This window comes from Canis lupus, chromosome 1, assembly GCF_011100685.1.
Source record: "Canis lupus familiaris isolate Mischka breed German Shepherd chromosome 1, alternate assembly UU_Cfam_GSD_1.0, whole genome shotgun sequence".
NCBI lineage: Eukaryota > Metazoa > Chordata > Mammalia > Carnivora > Canidae > Canis > Canis lupus.
In genome coordinates this window covers 19,139,169-19,162,587 of record NC_049222.1, presented here as the reverse complement: position 1 = coordinate 19,162,587, position 23,419 = coordinate 19,139,169, and the positions used below count along the sequence as shown (strand labels likewise).

The 23,419-nt window shown below is 34.0% G+C and overlaps 1 protein-coding gene across 6 annotated transcripts in view; it reads left to right on the top strand.

Annotated features, from left to right (window-relative positions):
* WDR7 (WD repeat domain 7) overlaps window positions 1-23,419 on the top strand; it is a 353,142-nt gene that overhangs the window by 101,423 nt on the left and 228,300 nt on the right. For 5 of the 6 annotated variants that reach the window (XM_038525932.1, XM_038525930.1, XM_038525931.1 and 2 more), the window contains 4 exons: window positions 1,639-1,727; window positions 15,874-15,972; window positions 18,367-18,485; window positions 20,353-20,476. In XM_038525932.1, coding sequence (XP_038381860.1) covers window positions 1,639-1,727; window positions 15,874-15,972; window positions 18,367-18,485; window positions 20,353-20,476 — 431 coding nt within the window. The remainder of the gene's footprint in view (window positions 1-1,638; window positions 1,728-15,873; window positions 15,973-18,366; window positions 18,486-20,352; window positions 20,477-23,419) is intronic. The other variant, XM_038525933.1, reaches the window with a different exon arrangement.

Here is a 23,419-nt window from a genome sequence, read left to right as displayed (position 1 = left end):
TTCTCACTGTTTTTTTTTTTTTTTTGGCTCTGCCCACCTTAGCGTTTTTGTGTCATCTCAGTGTTTCCCCTTGAAATTTTAAAACACAACGTGCATGATTTAAAGCATGATAAAATTATATAGTTTAATCTTTACTCAAACATACTACTTAGCTATTTAAAAACAATTTTGGAATGAGGGCATAGATACCAGTTAAGCTTAACAAGTGAATTAATAGAGATGCCTGGGTGGCTCAATGGTTGAGTGCCTGGCTTCTGCCCAGGGCAAGATCCTGGAGTTCTGGGATCGAGTCCCACGTCAGGCTCCCGGCATAGAGCCTACTTTTCCCTCTGTCTCTGCCTTTCTTTCTCTGTGTCTCATGAATAAATAAATTAAAAATCTTAAGAAAAATAAGTGAATTATAGACTAACTCTTCAGTAAATAGAATCTTAGAATTGTATACTTAAAGTTTGCATTGACATTTCATTCAAAATGTATATTTGGTTGAAATACTTTATGGTTTATATGTAATGAATGATAGGTGTTCAGTGATTAGAATTTTGTGAAAAGTGTGATCAGAAAATTTCAATTGGAAGAGAGAAAACAATTTTTTTAATTGTAGGAGAGTACATTTTAATATTTCAGGAATATCTAACCTGATTTGTTATTACCTATTTTCAGAAGTCATGAAGACAACTTTTTTATTTTTTTTAATTTTTTTTAATTAATTAATTAATTTATTTATGATAGTCACAGAGAGAGAGAGAGAGAGAGAGAGAGAGAGAGGCAGAGACACAGGCAGAGGGAGAAGCAGGCTCCATGCACCGGGAGCCCGATGTGGGATTCGATACTGGGTCTCCAGGATTGCGCCCTGGGCCAAAGGCAGGCGCCAAACCGCTGCGCCACCCAGGGATCCCAAGACAACTTTTTAAACTGTGATTTTATTATACTTTATTGAGAGTTGGTCATTTTGAGAAATTTTAAATAATCAAATACTTAAGTAGTACTTACCTTGTATCTGGTTCTGTTTGTAAGTACTTTATAGATAGTATTTCATTAATGCTCTTAACCCTATGAGATAGATACTGTTATTATCTTTTTACTACAGATTAGAAAATTGAGACACAGAGATTAAGTAATGTGCCCAAGATCACACAGGTGTAGTTAAGTGGTATCAGTAGAATTCAAAATGAGGCACATTGCCTCTGGAGTCCAAGATTCCTGATGCCTTATTACCTTTTTCAGATTTTAAGGATGAATTCTTTTAGGCTCAGTGTATTCATGAATTCATTTGGACTAATGATATAGGGAGGGCCGAAATCTCAGCATGCTAATATTGAAGAATGAAGGACTAATTATGATATTTGTCAAGTGGTAGTATATTAAACTGCTCAGAAATATTTCTTAAATTAGTATAAAGCACAAATTATAGATGTAAAATTTTTACTTGATGTTTGCTAATCATTTAATATATTAAAAATAGGAAAGGAAAATGTTAATAGATGAAAAAGAGGGAAAAAAAGATCTTTTTGGAATAGTAAATTGAAAATGTTCCATACGTGTTTCTTTTGCAGTTCATTTGGAACTAGAAAGTTTAATATTTTAAATGGTTCTTGAAAGTATGAATGTATATATACGTGTATTTTCTTCTTTTTAAAGGCCACCTCGACCAAGCACCCCAGACCTTTCTAAGGCAAGGGGTTCCCCTCCAACATCCAGTAATGTTGTACAAGGACAGATTAAACAAGGTAAAATTAAATCTTATTAAGTAATTGACCTGACATTTCAGCTGTAGAAACTGAAGAGGCTTAGCTAATGTATAATCATAACATTTGTTTGTCTCAGATTGTTAAAAGAGAGAAAAGTTGTTATATTCCAGATGTAAATATGGATAATTAAGATGTCAGTTAAAAATAAATCAGATTTATTTAGAAATTGATAAATGAACATATTTCACATAATTTTATTGTACTGTCTTTGACCTAATTTTTATGCATTAGGGCACCTTAACTCGACAACACTAGTGCGTTAATTGTGTGTATCTTGAGTCTAAAAGTTATACCTGTTTTAAACTACATTTAGAAATGTTTAAATTCATATTTTCATACTGTAGCTATTCTACTGTTTGCCAGTAGTTCATGCCTTGTAATCCACAAGTGGAAATCTTTCCTTTATTTACATCATTATATACCTTAATTTTTGTCTACAGCTTTCTTTTTCATTAGCGGATATAAGAGAAAGTTGATTTTTTCTTCCATTATTATCTTTTATATTCATTACAAGAGTGGCAAATGAAGCAACCAGAGTTGGAGGGTGGGGGGTCATTTCTGCTTAGAGAGCTTTCCTTCAGGTGGAGAGTTAATGCTGACTCTCTCAGAATGTGATAGAAATGAAGAAATGAGCAAGAGAAGGGATGCTGAAGGTTTTGCTTGTAGGTGATGACTTTAGGGTCTTCTTTTTTCCATAGGTTTTTGTTTTTGTTTTAAGTTTTAAAATTGTTTTGCTTTTTACAATTTATCTCTTCCCTAGAACAAGTCCTTTTCTCTTTCTTAGCTTATTATTTGGTATTTACTTTAATATCTTTAAATATATGCCTGATTTTCAGTTTTAGGCACTGTCTTTTGGCTTCTCATTATGGAAGATAAGCTCCCACATTCTCTACCCCACTCCCATCATTCATCTAACCCCACATGCTCACCCCTTTGTTACCCTTCCTCTGATTGAAATTTATATAAACTATTATGAAATGATTGTATGTTACAGAAAAGGTTTGGTTAGATAACTTTTTATACTTGTGTACGTGTGAAATATATTTATAGAAAAGGGCGCAAAACAGAAAAATGTAGCTCAGTGACTTTTACATGCCTACCTTCCTTGTAACTATGTCCTTGGATAAGAATTCGAACATTGTTATCCTGCCGGAAGTTGCCAGTGTGTTCTTCCCAATCATTGTATGCCTCCTTCCAAAGGTAACTACTCTCTTGACTTTTGGAAAATCACTTCCTTTCTTTACTTTATAGTTACACCATCTAAGTTTAAATTCCTAAATACTATAGTTTAGTTTTTCTGTGCTTTGAATTTTATATGAATTCAGTCAGTCATGGAGTATGTGTTCTTTTGTGTTTGGCTTCTCTTGTGAGATTTATTGACGATGTTGCATTTGACTGAAGTTTACTCATTTTCATTGTTCATTTATTGCTGTATAGTATTCTGTGGAATGAGGAGACCACAGTTTCTTCATCCATTTTCCTATCAGTAGACATTTGAATTATTTCCAGTGTTTTTCATAATTCTGCAAATGTTCTTGCATTTGAATCTTTGTGTACATTATAAGTATTTCTGTTGTGTCTTTAACTAAAAGGGGAATTTCTGCATATGTTTATCTTAAACCTAAGCAGATAATACTATCATATTTTCCTGAGTGACTTAATATTTATCAAAATGGCTAAAGTAAAAAAGATGGAAAATACTGGGTTGGCTGGGATATAGAATGGGAAGAACTCTGATACACCACTGATGAGATGGGCCAGCCAACCCTGAATATTTACCATCTCTTTCACTTTAGCCATTTTGATGTATATGTAGTTTTCTCTCATGTGCTTAATTTACATTCCCCATTTCCCATTACGGTTGAATGCTTTTTTGGTATGTTTATTGTTCTTTTCTCTATGTTCTTCTGTGACGTGCGTATTCAACTCTTCTGTCTATTAGGTTGTCTTTTAAAAAAAAATGACTTCTAAGGGTTGATCTGTGACTGTCCTTGATATGAACCTTTTGTCTTATGTATTGCAAATATTTATTTGCCTTTCACTATCTTTGAAATTCAGCATCTTTCAATTTCAATGGAATCTAATATATCAATTTTTCATTTATGATTAATATTTTTGTGTCCTGTTTAAGAAATTACCCTGATATCCCTACCCTGATATCATGGGGATAGTCTTCTATTTTAGAAGCTTTATTGTTTTGCCCTTTTTATTTAGATCTATAATCTGCCTAGAATTCATTTTTGGGTATAATGGGAAGCAGGGGTCCTGTTTACTTTTTTTTTTTCCCCTCCACACAATACCAGATTGGTCCAGCATGATTTATTAAAAAGATGAGTCATTCCCCACTGCTTTGCAGTGCTATCCTTGTCATAAATAAAATGTTCTTCTACGTGATCTGTTTCTGGGGCTGTTTGAGCCCATTGATTTGCTTGTGTTTCCATGTGCCTTAATTACTGTAGCTTAATGGTAAGACTTGGTATTCAGTAGATCAAGTCTTCCCAATTTATTCTTAAAAAAAATGTCATGGCTATTCTTGTTTCTTTGAATTTCTCAATCATCAGTTTAGAACCAGTTTCTCAATTGTTAGAAGAACCTATTGTGATTTCAACTGCAGTTTTATTGAATTTATAGGTGAGTTTGGGGAGAATTAATATCTTTGTGGCATTCATTCATTCAATATACTCAATGTATTCAACTCAGTATATTCCTTTATTTAGATCTTATTTAGCTGTTGTAACTCCTTTATAGTTTTCTGTTAAGATGCCTTATATACGTTTTATTTAGATTTTTTTCTTAGAGATTTAAAAAATATTCTTGTAACTGGTATTGGATTTTGTTTTCTGTGCCTCTGGCAAAGAAATGCAGATGATTTTTGTATGGTGACCTTTAGCAGTCATGCTAAAATTCACCCATTATTTGTAATACTTTATTTGTGGATTACTTTGACTATATGGACAATCATGTAGGCTACTTTTTATATTCCCAACATTTTCCCTTTGGAAAGGGAAAGCTTTCATAATTATTATATTTTCCTGTATGCTTTTTGCAGATAATTTTTAAATTTTATTTAAATTCAGTTAATTAACATATAATGTATTATTGGTTTCAGAAATAGAGGTCAGTGATTCATCAATCTTATATAATACTCAGTGCTCATTAAATCATGTGGCCTCCTTGATGTCCATCACCCAGTTATCCTATCCCCTCATCCCCCCACCCCCCTCCCCTCCAATGACCCTTGGTTTGTTTCCTATGATTAAAAGCCTCTTTGGGGGATCCCTGGGTGGCGCAGGGGTTTAGCGCCTGCCTTTGGCCCAGGGCGCGATCCTGGAGACCCGGGATCGAATCCCATGTCGGGCTCCTGGTGCATGGAGCCTGCTTCTCCCTCTGCCTATGTCTCTCCCCCCCCCGCCCGTGTGACTATCATAAATAAATAAAAATTAAAAAAAAAAAAGCCTCTTTGGTTTGTCTCTCTCTCAGATTTCGTCTTTTTATTTTTTCCCTATCTTCCCCTATCATCCTCTGTTCTGCTTTTGAAATTCCATAGATGACTTAGATCATAAGATAATTGTCTTTCTCTGAATTTTAAGAAATTAACTCTCCATTATTCCTTTGCTAAATGTTTATTATCAAAGTCTGTTGAGTTTTAGCATGCTTTTTCTGCATCAAGATGATAATGTAATTTTTCCTTTTACTCTGTTGTGATGTATTATCACCTTATATGTTGTTGAATTTGGTTTAATATTTTTTATTCAGGAAAAAGTTTTCTCTTCTTCCTCTTCCTGTTCCTTTTTTTTTTTTTTTTGTCTTTTCCTTTGGCTCCATGCCTGACATGGAACCCAGTGCAGGGCTTGAGCTCATAACCCTGAGATCAAGAGTTAGATGCCTAACTGAACCACCCAAATGCCCTAGTTTTCCTTTCTTCTAATGTATAAAGTGTTAGGATTAAGGAATCTTTTCTCTTTTTCTGTTTCAGGTAGAATTTATACAAGATTGGCATTATTTCTTCCATAAATGTGCAGTGGAATTTGCTGGATTTAGATCTAGAGGTTTCTTTGTAGAAAGTTTTTAAATTATAGGTTTAATCTCTTTCACTGTCATCTGACACTTCAGTTTTTCTGTTTCTTCTTGTGTCAATTTCACTACATAGTACATATTTAGCAATTTTATTCTTTTAAATTTGTCATTTGAAAATATATTATCTTTTAAATTTATTTAATATCTGTATTGGTACCACCATTTTTATTCCTTATGTTAATCATTTGTGATTTGTGTCTTCTCTTTATATTTTCTTGATCAGTCTCATCAGTGACTTATGAATATTATTAGTTATTTTAATGAATCCTTTGTGGCTTTTTATCCTTTCTAGTGCATATTTTTTCCTATTTCACTGAAGTCTCCTCCTGTGTTTTTTTGGAGTTAATAAGCTATTTATTTTTAACTTTCTAAGATGGATGGTTGCTTGCCAGTTTTTAGCCCTTCTTCCTTTGGAGTATATGTCCAAAATATGTTATCTGTGAATAAAGACAGTTTTTCTTCTTTTCAGTCAGTTTCCATTTTATTTTTCTTACCTTATTGCACAGGTAAGGAGTTAGAGAATAATGTTGAATTGAAGAAGTTAGAGCAGACATCCTTGCTTCATTCTCAATCCATGGGATAAAGCATCCAGTCTTTATTTAAGTTTGATGTTAGCTGTAGGTTTTTCTTAGGAGATGGATGTTAAGAGAGTTCTCCTGTATTCCTAGTTTGCTGAGTTTTTTTTTTTTTTTTTTTACTATGAATGGATGTTAGATTTCGTCAGATAATTTTTCTGTATCTGTTGAAATTAGTTGATGATTTTTCTCCTTTATTTTCTTAAGACAAAATACATGAACTTTTGAATTTTATTTTATTTTATTTTTTTGTGAACTTTTGAATTTTAAAACAATCTTGAGATCCTAGAGTAGACCACACTTCATCATGTTGAATTTATTCTTATAGATTGTTGAATGTAATTTGCTAAAATTTGTTAAGAGTTTATGTTTTGTTTATGAAGGATTTTGGTCTACAGTTTTCATATCTGTTAATGTTATTTGTTCAGTTTTGGTAACAGAATAATGCTGGTCTCACAGGAGTTAGGATGTTATCCTGTTTTTGTTTTTGTTTTTTGTTTTTTTTTAATATTTTCTGGAAAGGTTTGTGTAGAATTGATATTATTCCTTATTGATCTAATTCACTAGTGAAAGTATATGGGTATGGAATTTTCTTTATGGGAAGGGTTTTAACTACAAATTTAGATGTTTTAATAGATACAGGGTTATTTAGATGTTTTATTATTACATCTTGGGTGAATTTTGGAAGTTTGTGTCAAAGTTATTGGCAAAATTTAATATTCTCTTTTCTTTTAATATCATGTCTGTAGGATTTGAAATGGTATCCTTTCTCTCATTTCTGTTACTTAGTTTGTGATTTTTCTTTTCTCCTGAGTAGTCTGCCAATGATTGTGGATGTAATTATTCCTCCTTGCATTTTTATTAGTTTTTTTTATTAAAGATTTTATTTATTCATGAGAGACAGAGAGAGAGAGAGAGAGGCAGAGACACAAGAAGGCTCCATGCAGGAAGCCTGATGTGGGATTCGATCCCAGATCTCCAGGATCATGCCCTAGGATGAAGGCAGCACTAAACTGCTGGGCCACGGGGGCTGCCCTTTTTATTAGTTTTTGCTTCATGTGTTATAAAATTCTCCTACTAGGTACATAAACCTTTAGAATTGTTATTTCTTACTGATTTTTAAAAATTTTTGTCATATGAAATGACTTCTTATATTTGATAATATCTTTTGCTTTGAAAATCTACTTTGTTGGGGCATCTGGGTAGCTCAGTGGTTGAGAATCTGCCTTTGGCTTGGGTCATAGTCCCAGGGTCCTGGGATCGAGTCTCACATCAGGCTTTTTATGGGGAGCCTGGTTCTCCCTCTGCCTGTGTCTGCCTCTCTCTCTGTGTGTGTCTCATGAATAAATAAATATTTTTTAGAAAAAAAATCTATTTTGTTTATAATAATATAGCCATTTCAGCATTTTTGGTTATTGTTATTAGCATGATATATATTTTCCTGTTTTCTTTTTACCCATTTTGGGTTTTATATTTTAAGTGTGTTTCTTATAGGTAATATGGCCTGCTTTTTTACTGTAGTATTTAAACCATTTACATTTAATGTGGTTGTTGACATGGTTAGGTTTGAATCTGTCAGTCTCCCAATATTCTCTTTTCCTCTCTTCTCTCTTTAGTGAACTCAAATTATACATATTTGCCACTTGAAGTTGTTTCATAGAACACTGGTGCTTTATTTTTGGAATTTTTTTCCCTCTCTGTGTTTTCATTAGGTAGTTTATGTTGCCATGTCTTCAAGTTCATTCATCTTTTCCTGGAAATATCCAATCTGCTATTAAGCCCAACCAGTGTATCTTTCATCTCACACATAATGATTTACATGTCTACAATTTTGATTTGGGTCTTTTTTATTTCCTCATTGTCTCTATGTAACTTTTTTCAATATATGAGTTACAGTTATAAAAGCTGTTTTAGGGGATCCCTGGATGGCTCAGTGGTTTAGTGCCTGCCTTTGGCCCAAGGCGTGGTCCCGGAGTCTCGGGATCAAGTCCCACATTGGGCTCCCTGCATGGAACCTGCTTCTCTCTCTGCCTATGTCTCTGCCTTTCTCTCTCTCTCTCTCTCTGTCTCTCATGAATAAATAACTAAAATCTTTTAAAAAACAAACTGTTTTAATACCCTTATTTGATAATTTTGACATCTGTCAGTTTGGGGTTGATTTCTTCCCCCTCATTATGGACTGTGCTTTCCTACTTCTTTGCATGCCTGGTGATCATTGTTAAATGGCAGATATTTGAATTTTACCTGGTTGGGTACTAAAGATCTGAAGATTTTTATATTATTGTAAATCTTTTTTTTTTTTTCTTTAAAGCTATATTCTGGATGCAGTTAAGATGCTTGGAAACAGTTTGATCTTTTTCTGGTCTTGCTTCTATGATTTGTTCGGTGAGTTTGGAGTCATGCTCTGTCTAAGGCTAATTTCCCATTACTGAGCCAGACCTTCCTGAGTACTCTGTCTAGTGTCCCATGAATTATGAATTTTCCAGTCTGGCTGGTGGGAGCAACACGGTCTCTGGCCCTTAATAGTTTCCTCACACACCTGAACTGATCAGTGCTCTGAATATTCAAGGGGAATGTCTGAAGAACTTTGATCTTTTTTCTGTCCTATGGATTCTTTCTGCTCTGCTTCCTAAAACTCTCAGCTCTGTCTTCTCAACTCAGGGAAACTGTGGGGGCTCTTCCTTAATCCCTCTTGCTGTATTTTGGTCTAGAAACTCCCACCAAACAATAAACTGGGGCAATCATATTGCTGTTTGTGTGCCAACTCCTGACTCTCAGTTCAGCATCATTTGATGTCCAGTGGCTTGAGACCATTGTTTTATGTGCTTAGATGGTAGTGGGCAAGTTGTTTTAGATGGGATTATGAATCTGTTTCGTGTTACTCCATCTTGGCCAGAAGTGGAAGTTCCTCTCTCTTTACTTTTAAAAAATGTTCTAAATATACTATTACTTCATAAATTAAAAATTCTTTATGTTGTATAGAGTTTTAGTATTTTTAGAGCCATTACTAAAGAGAGAAACAAACAGCTTCACAAGAGTAAGAGACTTGTTTAAAATATGGTTAGTTGTGGTGGTATGATTAGGCTACAACAGCACCTTTTAACTCTAGATCTGTGCTTTTTCTACAATAAGATGTATATATATCCTAAATCTGCTGAAAATACCTTCCAGCTTATATAATACAAAATCAGTGGCAGGGCATACTCTCCTCCATTTAGTTAGTTCAAAGTTTCATTTAAGATCAGTTCCTGGGATGCCTGGGTGGCTCAGCGGTTGAGCATCTGCCTTCAGCTCAGGGCATGATCCCAGGGTCCTGGGATCGAGTTCCGCATCAGCCTCCCTGCGTGGAGCCTGCTTCTCCCTCTGCCTGTGTCTCTACCTCTCTTTCTCTCTCTTTCTGTGTCTCTCATGAATAAATAAAATAAAATCTTAAAAAAAAAAAGATCAGTTCTTGTTAGAGATATTATTTGTTGTCATCATCATTACCATCTTCATTATCATTCTGTATAGTTGATGTTTCTTCTCGGATTACATTTTTCTCCCTCTGTAATCTTAGCAGATAGAAGTGATCCACTTTAATTGGTGACATTGGCATGATGCACTGTGTACTTCACCACCATTATGATATTGAATATACTCACCTGGTCAAGTCTGAGGATGTTACAGTTAGAATGCTTTAACGTTGCTCCTCTCCTAAAACATCATGTTTTGAGAGCAGTGAAGAAGGCACTGAGGATTGAGTCTTTTCCAGTGCATTTATTTAAGGCAGTAGAGTTAGGAATTTTCATTTGAAATAGCACAGCTGCTTATCTTTTAAAGTAAGTAGAAGTTAGCAGTCTGTAGTGAGAGTTACGTGGTAAAATACTATAGGATGGCATCATGAAACCCACTTTGTATTTGAATATTGAAAATATGGAATAATTACCTCTTTAACAAATATTTGTTAAGCCTTTTTTCCCCTCTAAACAACTCTAGTTAGGAGGTTAGAAAGATTAGTCTGATGTATACTTTCTTGAGTAGTTTACTTATATCTAGCAGATAACTCATGAACATAAACAACTGGTTTAGGGTAAGAAATGGGTAAGAGAATGGACAAAAGCTCTGAGTTCTCTGATTACACTTCAGTGGTTAGGATATTATATTTTTGTCCTTCTGCTCTGACTTCTCTTATATTGGTTTCCTTGCCTTGTAAACATTTTCCTCTTATGCTTTCTTTTCCTGACTCCCACTGCAGTGCACATTGACTCACAATCCATTTTTCAAGCTGGACTGCAAACATGAATATGCTCCTTTTCGATAAACTGTCACTTATATGTTGGCTAATACTCGTTCAGCTGCAAAATAATCTATATGGAGTAAAGACTTTAGCTGGGGATTGGACCTTTCATAGACATTTGGGTCTAAGAATAAAGATAATATAGATAGTTCAGATAACATGATTTCTCATACACATTATCAGGGTATTTCATTGGAAAATAATTTCTTCACAAGAGCTTAATTTTGTCTAGCAGTGGGCTTGTTAATGCAGTGTTTGCCAATAATTAACATTTATGACAGTCATGTACTTTTTGATAGAGATAGTTTTTACTTATTAAATACATGATTGTGTACTTTATAAAACATCTCACTTGAGAAAGAGATCAGAAATATCAAACTGGGTTTTTGTTCATGCTTATACAGCCCTAAATCCGCCCATAGCTGTAGGCTTTTTTACATTCTGACATACCATACTTTTCTTGATCAATTCAGTAATGTTATGGCATAAGCCTTTGGTCTATGTCTTTAGTGTTCTCTTGACCCTATATCTATGTTAGTAGCATCTTTACTCAGTGGTAGGTTTGGAAACCAGTCTCAGCAATTTAAATATATAAGGTTATGTTACAGTATTTGCTATTTTATTTTTCAGAAATGGATTTAGAAGTAGGAGGTAGTCATTATTAAATTAAGAGTTTAATCAATTAACTAATCAGTAGTTTCTCACCATCCTTTTCCAGAGTCTATAGCAAGAAATATGGAGTACATATATCAGGTCAATGGATGGACCTCAAAACTCCTTAAAATTTTGTGTTTGAACTTTTATGCCTTTTAAAAAATTGGCTTATGACTTTGGTCTTTGGAAGCTCAAAGGGCAAGCATTTGTTCTATTCTGTTTTATTCACTGATTTAGCACAAGTTCTTAGAACAGTAGCTGATCTATAGAATACACTCAGTAAATATTTGGTTGAATGAATCTGTAGATACCTTCTTTTTATGCTTCTAGTGTTAATATGTCAGTAAGTAGGTGCTGAGACTATAAGGCTGACAAAACAGTTCTCTGCCTTCAAGGAGTTTATGTCTAGTGGAATAGATCCAGAGGAGTGCAGTTTATAATATTTTAATTAATTATTTGTTTTTCCTACCAGACTCAGTAACTGAAAGCAGCATCTTTGGTCTTTACTACGTTTTATATACTTAGCCCAACATCTGGCACATAGTAGGTGCTTATTGTTAATTAAATGAAATAAAAAATTGTAATAGCCTTCAAATGTCTAATTCAAGTTAGTATGTTATCACTTTATCTTTCACTATAATAAACTCTTCCCCCATGGTACTTGGTCTTGGCTCATTTATTTATTTTAGATGTTAGTAATGAAGGAGACCTTTTACAGAAGCAAGATTTAAAAATTTTTTAATTTTAATATTTGGATTCTAGCTAGAGTTATAGGCCAAGGTAAAATTCTCATTGCATCTCAACTTATTCCAATTCTGATCTGGAGGGTAAATAGTTACTGTATTTTTCAAACATTATTAGCATTTTTGTATTTTGCCTTAATGTATGTCTATCAGAATGCCATCTTGGGCTGTTAATTCATTCTGCTTCACAGTAAGTCCTTATCCTTTCTATTTCCTGGAACCTTATTACTTCCCTATTGCCCTTCGACATTTTGTGCTCTTCCTTCATAGCATTTTAAGGATATCCTTTTTCCTTAGAATGTTTGATTAATGATTTATCCTAATGCTTAATGTTGACTTAAAAGATGACGAGAATGCTCATCTCCCCAAGACATGATAGTATAGACATAAAGTTTATAAAAAGGCAGACGTTGCTCTCTAAGATCTCTATACTGAATGGCAGACCTAGTGTGGAATGCCTCCTCTGTCTTCCCCTCTTGAAGCTTTGTGATTATCCTGTAATGCTTCAGATAAAATGATTCATTATTAAATAGTTTTATTTATTTACTAGTGTTAAGCTTTGGAAAAACTTCTTTAAGCGTTACATTTGGTTTTACAGAAAGTTTTCTAGATTTTCATTATTCCTTTCTGAAAAATGTATTGAAAAGGCTGTTTGTGTTCATGTACCAGGAGGCTAATGAGGTTTAGACCAATAACTTGCTACCTAAAGTACGTTCACTTTTTGTGCTTTATATATTTTTCATGTCAAAATGGCAGTAGGGAACAAAGGAGTTCAGAATCACATTTCAAATGAAGACTGAAAGAGACCTATTAAAAAACTGAAAACCATGGATGTTGTAACATTGAATGCTAAATATATGCTATTAAGGGGGAGGCCAGAGCAGATATGTGCAGGTATATGTTGTCACACAGGTTCGTTTGTCTTTGTCTTTTCATGTGATAGTAAGTAGTTGAAGAGACTCTTAGCTGCAAAGTTTACTTTTCTAGGTTAAATAATAGAACTTGTGCCACGTTTGTCATCACTTGAAGCTATGCTGAGACTTTTGCCCTTATGTTTTACTAATCCTTAATAAGATAAGCCAATTGATAATTGACATTGCAGCTTTTCTGTTTTAAAAACCAAATGCTCACTTATGCTTTATGATGTAAATTTTTTAATATTCAGTGCTACGTGTGGCTTCTTTCAGGTTTATTGTCATTAAGTCTTGAGCTTTTTGATTTGGAAGTAGTACTTTTTAAATTTCTTTTGCTGATTTCTCTATATGTGGAAAGTTTTAAAAGCTCAATGAGAGTTTAATTTGAATATTCTCAGTTAATTATGAAAGTAGTTCTAGGGACGCCTGGGGGGCTCAGCGGTTTAGCGCCTGCCTTCGGCCCAGGGCGTGATCCTGGAGACCCGGGATCGACCTGGAGACCTGGGATCCAGTCCCACGTCAGGCTCCCTTGCATGGAGCCTGCTTCTCCCTCTGCCTGTGTCTCTGCCTCTCTCTTTGTCTCTCTCATGAATAAATAAATAAAATCTTTAAAAAAAAAAAAAAAAAAAGTAGTTCCAGATTCTCCCATCTCAGCTATGAGGTAGTCTGAATGAAGTATTTTTTGGTGGTGATGCCAAGATTTTTAAAGCATAGTAAATCTGATTCCTTGATCTTATAGTAGTCTTGATTTTTTTTCTCGCAGAACTTATTAAAGGAAAATGTAAAATTTTTTTTTAAGATTTTATTTATTCATGAGGTAGAGAGAGAGAGAGAGAGAGAGAGAGAGACAGGCAGGCAGAGAGAGAAGGAGGCTCCATGTAGGGAGCCTGATTCAGGACTCGATCCTGGGACTCCAGGATCACGCCCTGGGTTGAAGGCAGGCACCAAACTGCTGAGCCACCCAGGGATCCCTAAATAGCTTTTTTTCTTATTTAAACAGGACTCCAAAACAGAGACTGTTTATTTCTCTCATTAAAAATTAGTTTACATATTTTGAACATTATTCTATTAAGACCTATTACGCTTATTCTAGCAGTTCTTTTAGTAGCATTTCTAGTTTCTTTTGTGCTTGTGACTCACAGAAGATGGAGTTTAATCCCACTACTTACTTGACCTGTAGGGTAATGATTACTCAGTCCTGAACTTTTATTCATTTGTATTGAATTTCCTCACCTTTCACTCTACTGTTCTCTCATCGAAGAGTAAAATCAGATACAGGTACCACAGCCTTTTCGGTAATTTCAATAATAGTAATTTCTCCTTTTTTTTTTTAAAGTGAAATTATAGAAAAGTTCCAGTTCTTGGAAACCACCAGAGGAACTTTATGAACAATTTTGTTGGCATGAAAGCTAAAACCTGAAAATTTACTCTGTGACATCCAGGCTTACCAACTTTTTTTTGCATGAGGAAGTGAATATTTTATAGGCCATAATAATTGAATTTGTAATTAAAGATGATTTTTAAAATAAATTTATTTAGTGGAACTTAAAAATATTTGAGATTTCTTTCCAAGATTACAGTAGAATTCCTGTATCTTAGAAAATGTGCAGTTAAGAAAAGCTCTGTTTCTTTCATAAACATATTATTATAAAATCATTGTAATTTTATAAGGAACAAAAAACAGATCTGTGATAATAAAAGCAATTATAATTTCCCAGATGAGACTTTCATGTGTGCAAAGATGTGCTTCTTAGAGTTTATGGAGTTGGATTTTCTATTTTTTATTGCTGCTCATGTACTTCTTTTAGTTCTACTGTTTACTGCCTCACACGTGCCTGATTGACATTATGATGCATTCGTGTGGAAATTATGAAAAGTTGTTTTCATGCAGCTGTCCTGTAGTTACAAAGGAACTTCACTGCATGAAAAACAAACATATCATTCAGTGGACAATGCTTAATCTGTTCAGGAGCCCAAACCTATTGCTGTTCAATGACAGAAGAAAGGAGAGGGATTAATTTGAAGATGCTTGTGCATGACATATGGTAATTTCTCCATAGGAAGGAAGTGTCAAATGGTGACCTCTAAATCTTAACATTGACCTCCAGTTGTAGAATGTGTGTGCCATACGGTCTTTTTGGCTTTTCATATGATAATTTAAGCCGAAACATTTTCCTGGTAACGTAACTTTTTTGGGGGTGGGGTGGAGTTGTTGCATATATTTTATGAGGATTAGAACGTTCACAATAATTTTATAATATAAAACACTGGTATCATAAAAGTACTTTTTTAAAGTTCTAAGAAAGAAGCTATGTTAAGGTTCTTCTCACATAAGTTTAGTATATACTTTATAAGTTGACAGATTTTAAATTGTGTTTTTATAAAACAAGTATGGAAAATTGAAATGATCTCAGTGGATGTTGGTCTGAGATATTAAAAAATAATTTACACATAAGATTAGGAAATAAATTATTAGAAAAACGTAATTGGCAATATGAAGACCAATATAAAGTTTTTAGTATATGATACATTTTAAAAATTGAATTACATTTTGCTAATTCTGAATATGTCATTCTTTCCTTATAGCCTTCCTTGTTTTAGAACTGTTTTCTGTATTAATTGGTACATCGATAAATTAGATTATTAAATATATTTTGGTTTTAAGAGGAATTTGAACTACACGGTGATTGCTGTTCAGTAAAATTTATCATTTCTTTGCTGTAATCCTCAATGATCATGCCCTTTTGATTAAAACATCATTTTTCAGTTCTCCATTTACTATATTTTGCCAACTTTGTTTTTCATTCTTCACTAATACTGAGCTTTTTTTCAGAAGCTGCTGTACCTCAATTCTCTTCTCTTTATTTCTTCTGTTTTCTCTGCAAGTTCCTGCTCCTGTCATTTCCGCTCGGTCTGATGCTGATCACTCTGGCTCTGACTCTGCTTCTACTCCTGCTTTACATACCTGTTTCTTAGTAAATGAAGGTATTCTCTCTCAACTTTCTAACAACTCCCTTTCAATCTGTGCTTTATTCTGGTATGACATGTTCTTTTTATCCAATTTATACATTTATCTGCTTTGTTATATATGAGATCCTAAATTTTCCATTTTTAAACTTTTTCTGCTAATATCAATGATAAGGGCCAGTTATGAAAATGGAATGCTACTCCTAGCTGGTATAAACTGTTCCTTGTAATCTAGAATGTCATTAAAGTAGTGCAAAGAGGATACTCTTTGATGTGAAGTAGGTATTAAAAGGTGGATTGGTTTTCATAATGATATTTGCCATGTGATCTCTGGTGTTAGAACTAATGAATCTGTTTTATATGTATCATTACTCTGAGATTAGAGGGAGATGTGAGGGGTCCCTTGACATAATCATTTGAAAAGTCTTCAGAATGTTGATTAGCACCAGTGATTATAGAATGAGAGGAATTCACCTGTTTATTCTCCTTACTATTTCTGTGTTTTTGGAGGAGGCAAAAATCTATTTTTTTGGTTTTTAAGATGTAGTTAGGCTATCATATTATCCCTATGGAGTTACACTAGTTGAAAGTATTTTTGGAACTCTGAAAATGTGAATGGAATCCACAAATCTTTTTTCCCCAAGAGCCATTATATGATTATTTATTCTGCCTGGAAGCCTAACGTGAGCTCTGCATTATATCCACTGTCTTCATTGTGGGTTCCGTCTTCACCAGTATGTATAATATAAAAAGGGAAGAAATTTACAGAATCTAAAATGTAATCAGATTGATTTTGACTCTTCACTAAAAAGCAGTATTACCAGTCCATTCAAAAAGAAAGAATGGTACAGTATCTGTAAAGTACAGAAACCATGTTTGGAAAGAAAATGTGGGAGCACGAAAGTATAGCTCATTTTTTGTTTGGTTTCCCTGTCATAGACAGATACTAAGGTTAATATACTAAGACTGAACATTATAATTAGGGACAAATTTGTTAAGCTACTGTGAAAGATAGGAATTTGTTAGTTAAAAAAAGGCTGTTGACTTTGGCCCATGGTGAGAATCATCATCCTATTAAAATTCAGCTCATAAATACATTTCAAACTTTTAAGAGATGTTAAAGCACTTTAAGAAATTCCTAGGTTGTAATTTTCATTTATATATATATTTGTGTGTGTATAAGTATATATGTATATATATCCTCTATATAAGTATATATATCCTCTATTGAAAATAAATTGAAATCTAAAATGTGTTTGCTCATACCTTAATTATTTAATTATGTATTCTCATTTGATGAGAATTTCCTTACTGAAAGGATGAATCTTTAGATAGGTGGCTTGTCTTTCACTCATTCTCTCTTTTTTTTCTTTTGATCTCAGTAATTATTTTGAATTTTATGATAGGGTTTTTGTTGTTTTAGAAGATTGCAGTTTAGATTATTTCAGGACAGTGATTTGTTAAAATTCTGTGATCACAGATAACTCAATCTTGTATATAATAGTAGATAATTGGGATTTTTTTTTTGCATTCATCCTGATTATTTGTCTTTAAGTGTTGTCCCCAGAAGGTAATGGTAGTTATTGTGGATTAATAGTGGCTTCATACATGATTTGGAAAGAGTGAGGCATTTATTATGCTTATATTTTTCTGACACCTTTAAAACAGGGTTGAAATAATTATTATCTGAATACAGTTACTTTTAGATATTGCAGTGGCTTGCAGTTTGTTTTCTTTACATAATCAAATTCCAAACTATGGATTAGAATTTTGGAAAAAAATAACTTTTATTCCCATAGATTTAAAGTTAATGGTACTGAAGATTTTGTAAATTTTGGATTATCTGGTTTTTATTTTATGAAATGTCTGCATGTATTTTTCCTCTCAAAGGTGATGTTATGTTACTTAGTTATGATTGCGATTAAATATCTGATTCATTTTGTAAGAAAAGAGATCAATAAGTATTAATGAAAGGCTCTGTGACAGACAAGGGAAGACCTGTCTGTTGACTGACAAAGATGGTCATACACAGATGGCCAGACCTGAAGTGACAGGAGCTTATCTTTGGATATCTGTGTGAATGCCCTTTTAACTGGTTTCAAATCTATAACTCTAATGCATGTTTATTTCTGTGTTCTCATCCCTGAGTATGTTTTATTTTAGAGGGATTATTTAGAAATATGTTTTCCCTATAGACTTTGTATATACTTCATGTGAAAGTTTATTTAAGACTTTAAAAGAGTTCTTTATGAGTACCAGTTACATGATTTAGAGATGAAATACATCTGATAGAGTTATTTGTATAAAATATCTAATGGAAATCCTTTGGTTTTTAATATATTTAAAGAAAAATCTTTGAATTAGGAAATGCCAAAATGTTTAAAGTATTTGTAATATATTACATTTCAACAGGATGGAGTCAGTTAGCTGCTATGCATTGTGTTATGCTGCCAGACCTGCTGGGATTAGACAAATTTAGGCCTCCACTTCTAGAGATGCTGGCTCGGAGATGGCAAGATCGATGCTTGGAGGTAATATTAATGTGATATGGATAAAAAACAAAAACATGAAAGCAATAGGCAAGTGTAAATTTGAAACGAAATAGTTAATGTTTATCTAATTTTTTTCACCTGTTTGTATGTCATAGAAAATATGGATTCATGATTTTTTTTCACTTTATATACTGAACAGTAATGTTCCAGCTGCATATTTGCTTACTTTTTAATCTGGTGAGTATCTGACCCAAGGTTTCATATACTTATGGGACTATTTCTTTGAGTATTGGTTTCTGTATAGATTGTTCTATATAGATTAACATACATGCATGTTCACATACATACACCCACTTTCTCCAAAATAACACACTGAGGTATAATCACATCAATCAAATTCTAAGTGAATAGCCATTGTCCAATGGAAGATACTGTGTTATAATAAGAGAAAGTCTTTAGAATTCAAAGAGACTCGGGTTTAAATATCATTTCTGCCAATTATTAACTTTGTGACCCTGGGCAATTTACTTAACCTGTTTGAAGCTCATTTGTAAAGTGAGGATAATAATATATTCCTCATGGGATTGCTGTCAGGATCAAATCAGATAATGCAAGTAAAAGAGTACAGAGCCTGACACATGGTAGGAGCTCAATAAATGGTAGCTATTATTTTGTGTTAATGGACTTATGCTGTATTAGACGTTGCTTGGAGTATAATATCACCAGGGACTGGAAATGTTTTATAGATAGAGATTTCCTTTATTATGGCATTTGACCTGTCTAGCTATAGCAGTTTGTATTATTCAAGATTTTAAATTTATCAAATATAAATATTTCCCTCATCCCGTTTCCCTTCCCTCAACTATAAATGGAATTGTAGCATACTAAAATTTTCATGGTTTTGCATTGAATTGTATTTGAATTCACTTCAAAAGTCAGTTATAATTAAAAACAATTTTCATTCAAACTCATATCAGGCATTGCTTATCATATCCTTTTCAATGATAAAGAGTTAATAAATTGATAACACCACTTGACAATTAACTAACTTCTTTGACCCCATGCTTGTGGTAATTTGCTAAAATAAAATTCCACAAAAACTGCAAAATAAACATGTGCTGCATTGAAAGACAAACTGAAGTGATGTAACTTTGAAAACTGTTTTCTTTCTATAGAATTAATGCCATTACAGAGGAATGTATTTTGCCTATTTGTTTTCAAACAAATTGTTTAAATGTGTCTTAGGTATCGTGCAGATTTATACATAATGTTTGTGCAAATACCTATTTAGTATATAAAGAAATTCACTGGATAAGGTTTTTTCAGGCTAAAAGAGAAGACAAATATAACAGTTCTAACAGTGACTTCTAACAGTAACAATTATATGGAAATTTTATTTTTATTTATTTTTAAGATTTTATTTATTCATGAGAGAGAGGCAGAGGCAGAGGCACAGGTGAGGGAGAAGCAGGCTCCATGGGGGGAGCCTGATGTGGGACTCCATCCTGGGACTCTGGGATCACACCCTGAGCCAAAGGCAGACGCTCAACTGCTGAGCCACCCAGGCGTCCCATATGTGAAAATTTTAAAGTGAAAATTAAAGTGCAAGAATATTAAAAGCTTTGGAAAATAAAGTTTTAAACCCAACACTGCATAAATCTACAAACATAATTTTGTCTGTTAGTGTTAAAATTTTCAGTGCAATCATTCATTAAATGTCTTTGATTTTGCTCACAGCCGGTTTATTCGGTACTTAATTCATTACTTGGTTTGTAGTGTTTCTCCTGTAAATAAATGTGGCTTGTATATTTTCTAATTTTATTTTATGATGAACTTTCTAGTTTTTAAACACCTCACCAACTGATCTGCTTTCTGTTTTTTTGGTTTGGATCCGTTTCCTTCTCAGGTCAGGGAAGCTGCACAGGCCCTGCTTCTAGCTGAATTGAGAAGAATTGAGCAGGCTGGGAGGAAAGAAGCCATCGATGCCTGGGCCCCTTATTTACCACAGTATATGGACCACGTCATATCACGTAAGTGTTCTCTACAGAGCTTTCCATGCTTACATACAAAAGTTTTAAAACTCCCAGATATGCTTGCTACTACCTCTCAACAAAAGTGAGTCACTTGAAGTGAAGATAAAGGATGCCTGGGTGGCTCATTCATTTAAGTGTCTGCCTTTGACTCAGGTCATGATCTCAGGGTTCTGGGATAGAGCCCTTACTGGGGCTCCCTGCTCAGTGGGGAGTCTGCTTCTCCCTCTCCTGCTGCCCCTGCCCTCACTTGTCTCATGCTCTGTCAAGTAAATAAAATCTTAAAAAAAAAAAAAAAAAATTAAAGTGAAAATAAGGGAATCCTTGAATTCTTTGCATTCATTTTCCAAATCTATGTGGTTTGGAATTTGGTTTAAAAATATATATCTAGGGCAGCCCTGGTGGCTCAGCGGTTTAGTGCCGCCTTCAGCCCGGGGGGGTGATCCTGGAGACCTGGGAACGAGTCCCATGTCAGGTTCCCTGCATGGAGCCTGCTTCTCCCTCTGCCTGTGTCTCTGCCTCTCTGTCCTTCTGTGTGTCTTGTGAATAAATACATAAATAATAATCTTAAAGAAAATAAAAAATAAAAAAATATATCTAAATACTCTGATGGACTGACCCCTTATAAAATTAATCCTCAATAAGAAAATCTTACCATGTTTAACAGTAGCATTTGTCTTTTTGGCATGATTATGCTTGTGGATGCCAACTTGTAGACCGTGATCTGATGATGGGCAAGTGTAGTATAAAGCAGATAATTTCCATGTTGAAGTTGGAATTCTGGATCCTTAAGTGGTAAATATTGGGTAGAGTTAGAACAATGTACTATTGGAAAAGAAAATTAGCAAGGTTTTGATGGACAGATCTTTCAAAAGAATATAATTTGAATGGATTGGGAAAGGCTTGAGAAAATTTGTTGAAGTGCTTGAGGCTTTTTTGCAGAATCAAACCTTAGTGATCCTGCTGCTAGGTTAGATGGTCATTAAAAAAAAGTTGTATTATGCTATTGTAGTTTTTTCTTTTTAGAAAAATATACTTCATCCCAATTCGTTTGATTATTCTTCTAACAAAGAATTCAGAATTAAAGTTTTAAACTGTTTTATTGAGTATATGGTAAAATCAATTTTACTTTTTAAGTTAAATTCTCAATGAAACTTAAAACTTTTTACTATTGAAAATTTGGTCTAGATTTTAGATGGATTCATTTTATTTTATTTTTTTAAAGATTTATTTATTTGTTTATTTATTTATTCAGAGAGAGAGAGAGAGAGAGAGAGGCAGAGACACAGGCAGAGGAAGAAGCAGGCTCCATGCAGGGAGCCCGACATGGGACTTGATCCCAGGTCTCCAGGATCACACCCCAGGCTGCAGGCGGCGCTAAACCGCTGCGCCACCGGGCTGCCCTAGATGGATTTGTTTTAAATGATTTTTGCCAATAGCAAATTCTTGGTAAGAAGATACTATACATGTCAAGACAATACATGATTATACAATAAGGATATGAAAACAAGATTCAGAAAGGACTATAATTGTTATACCTGGTAGCAGTCTCCCAAGTGTTTGTCATTGGTGACTCTAGTGGTTGTTTATAGGTGTATATGACCTTGGACACTCAATGTTTCTCAGCTTCACTTTATCACAGATGAAATAAATATGGTAGACTGTAGGGTTATTCTGACTTTGGAATAAGGTAATTTTTGGTAAGCACATGGAACAATGCCTAGGCTGTGGTAAGCACTTTATGTTAAATACATTCATAATCTGTAAAAATGCAAATATGGGTTTTACATATAACCATAGCATCACACATTAACAACTCTAATTAAAATTCTTTAGTCTGTGTAGGTTACAGAATTTCCTTGGATAATACTGATTTTTATTTGCTTACTGGGAGTTTTTCCATTTTAATAAAAGGAAATTTAAAAACCAGAGTCTTTAAACATGGACTCTGAAAGGTATTAGGCTTAAAGTTCTTAAATGTGCATAGGTTTTAATATCTTCTACAATGTAAAAAAAATGCTTGAAGGCATAAGACTAGGATGAAGAAAGCTTTGCTTTTGAGTATTTGAAGAACTTTGAACAGTGCTATTTGTTTAGTCACTTGTGGCTCTTAGCTTCATCATATTCTGAAAAACAGAATTAGCTCATCAGTTCATCATAACCTTATTGAATAAAGGATACTCTCAATTTAAGGACAAACTATGAGTAAAATATTGCAGACTAGATTGAAGGTGAAACAATAGCAAATCATTAGAGATCCTTTTGAAAGGACAACACTGCTATGAAAGTATAAGAAACTGTTTCAGGACACTGTTACTTAAAATGGACCACAGTGGGAAAGTGGACTGAAGTAGAATAAGTAGCTGGGAAGTTACTACAGAGGGGATGTAGGACCCAGGCCTGAATGTAGATAGAGTGGAATGAAAGGTATTTCTCAGGCTTGATTATAGATTACATGTAAAAGCTTTAGGAAAACACCAAAGATGTGTACAGCATTGTATTCTTGACAGTTTGGAAAGAAAGGAATCATCAGCAATGGTGGTGAATGCCGTTTTATTTGATTTCTTCCTGGAAAGAAGGGAATGAGTTAGCTACAAGTTAAAGGTGTAATGTGGTCTCAGATTACTCCCTGAAGCAATGATGAAAATGTATATGTTGCTAGATGAGAGGTCTATTAGAGGGCCCAGAGAGGATACAGTATAAGTAAAATAATGACAATACCTACCATTAATTGAACACTCTCTCTGTCAGGCTTTTGCTAAGTGCCTGGTCTGTGTTATTTCATTAAGCCACTGCAATAAGCCTGTAAAGTAGGCACTAGTGTCACTACCCTCTCCCCTTTCCCCCCCAGATGAGTTAGTTGAGGCCAAGAGAGATTAAAGAACTTTCTTAAGGTCCCCTCAATTACTAAGTGACTGTCAGACTACAACACTTATTTTCTTA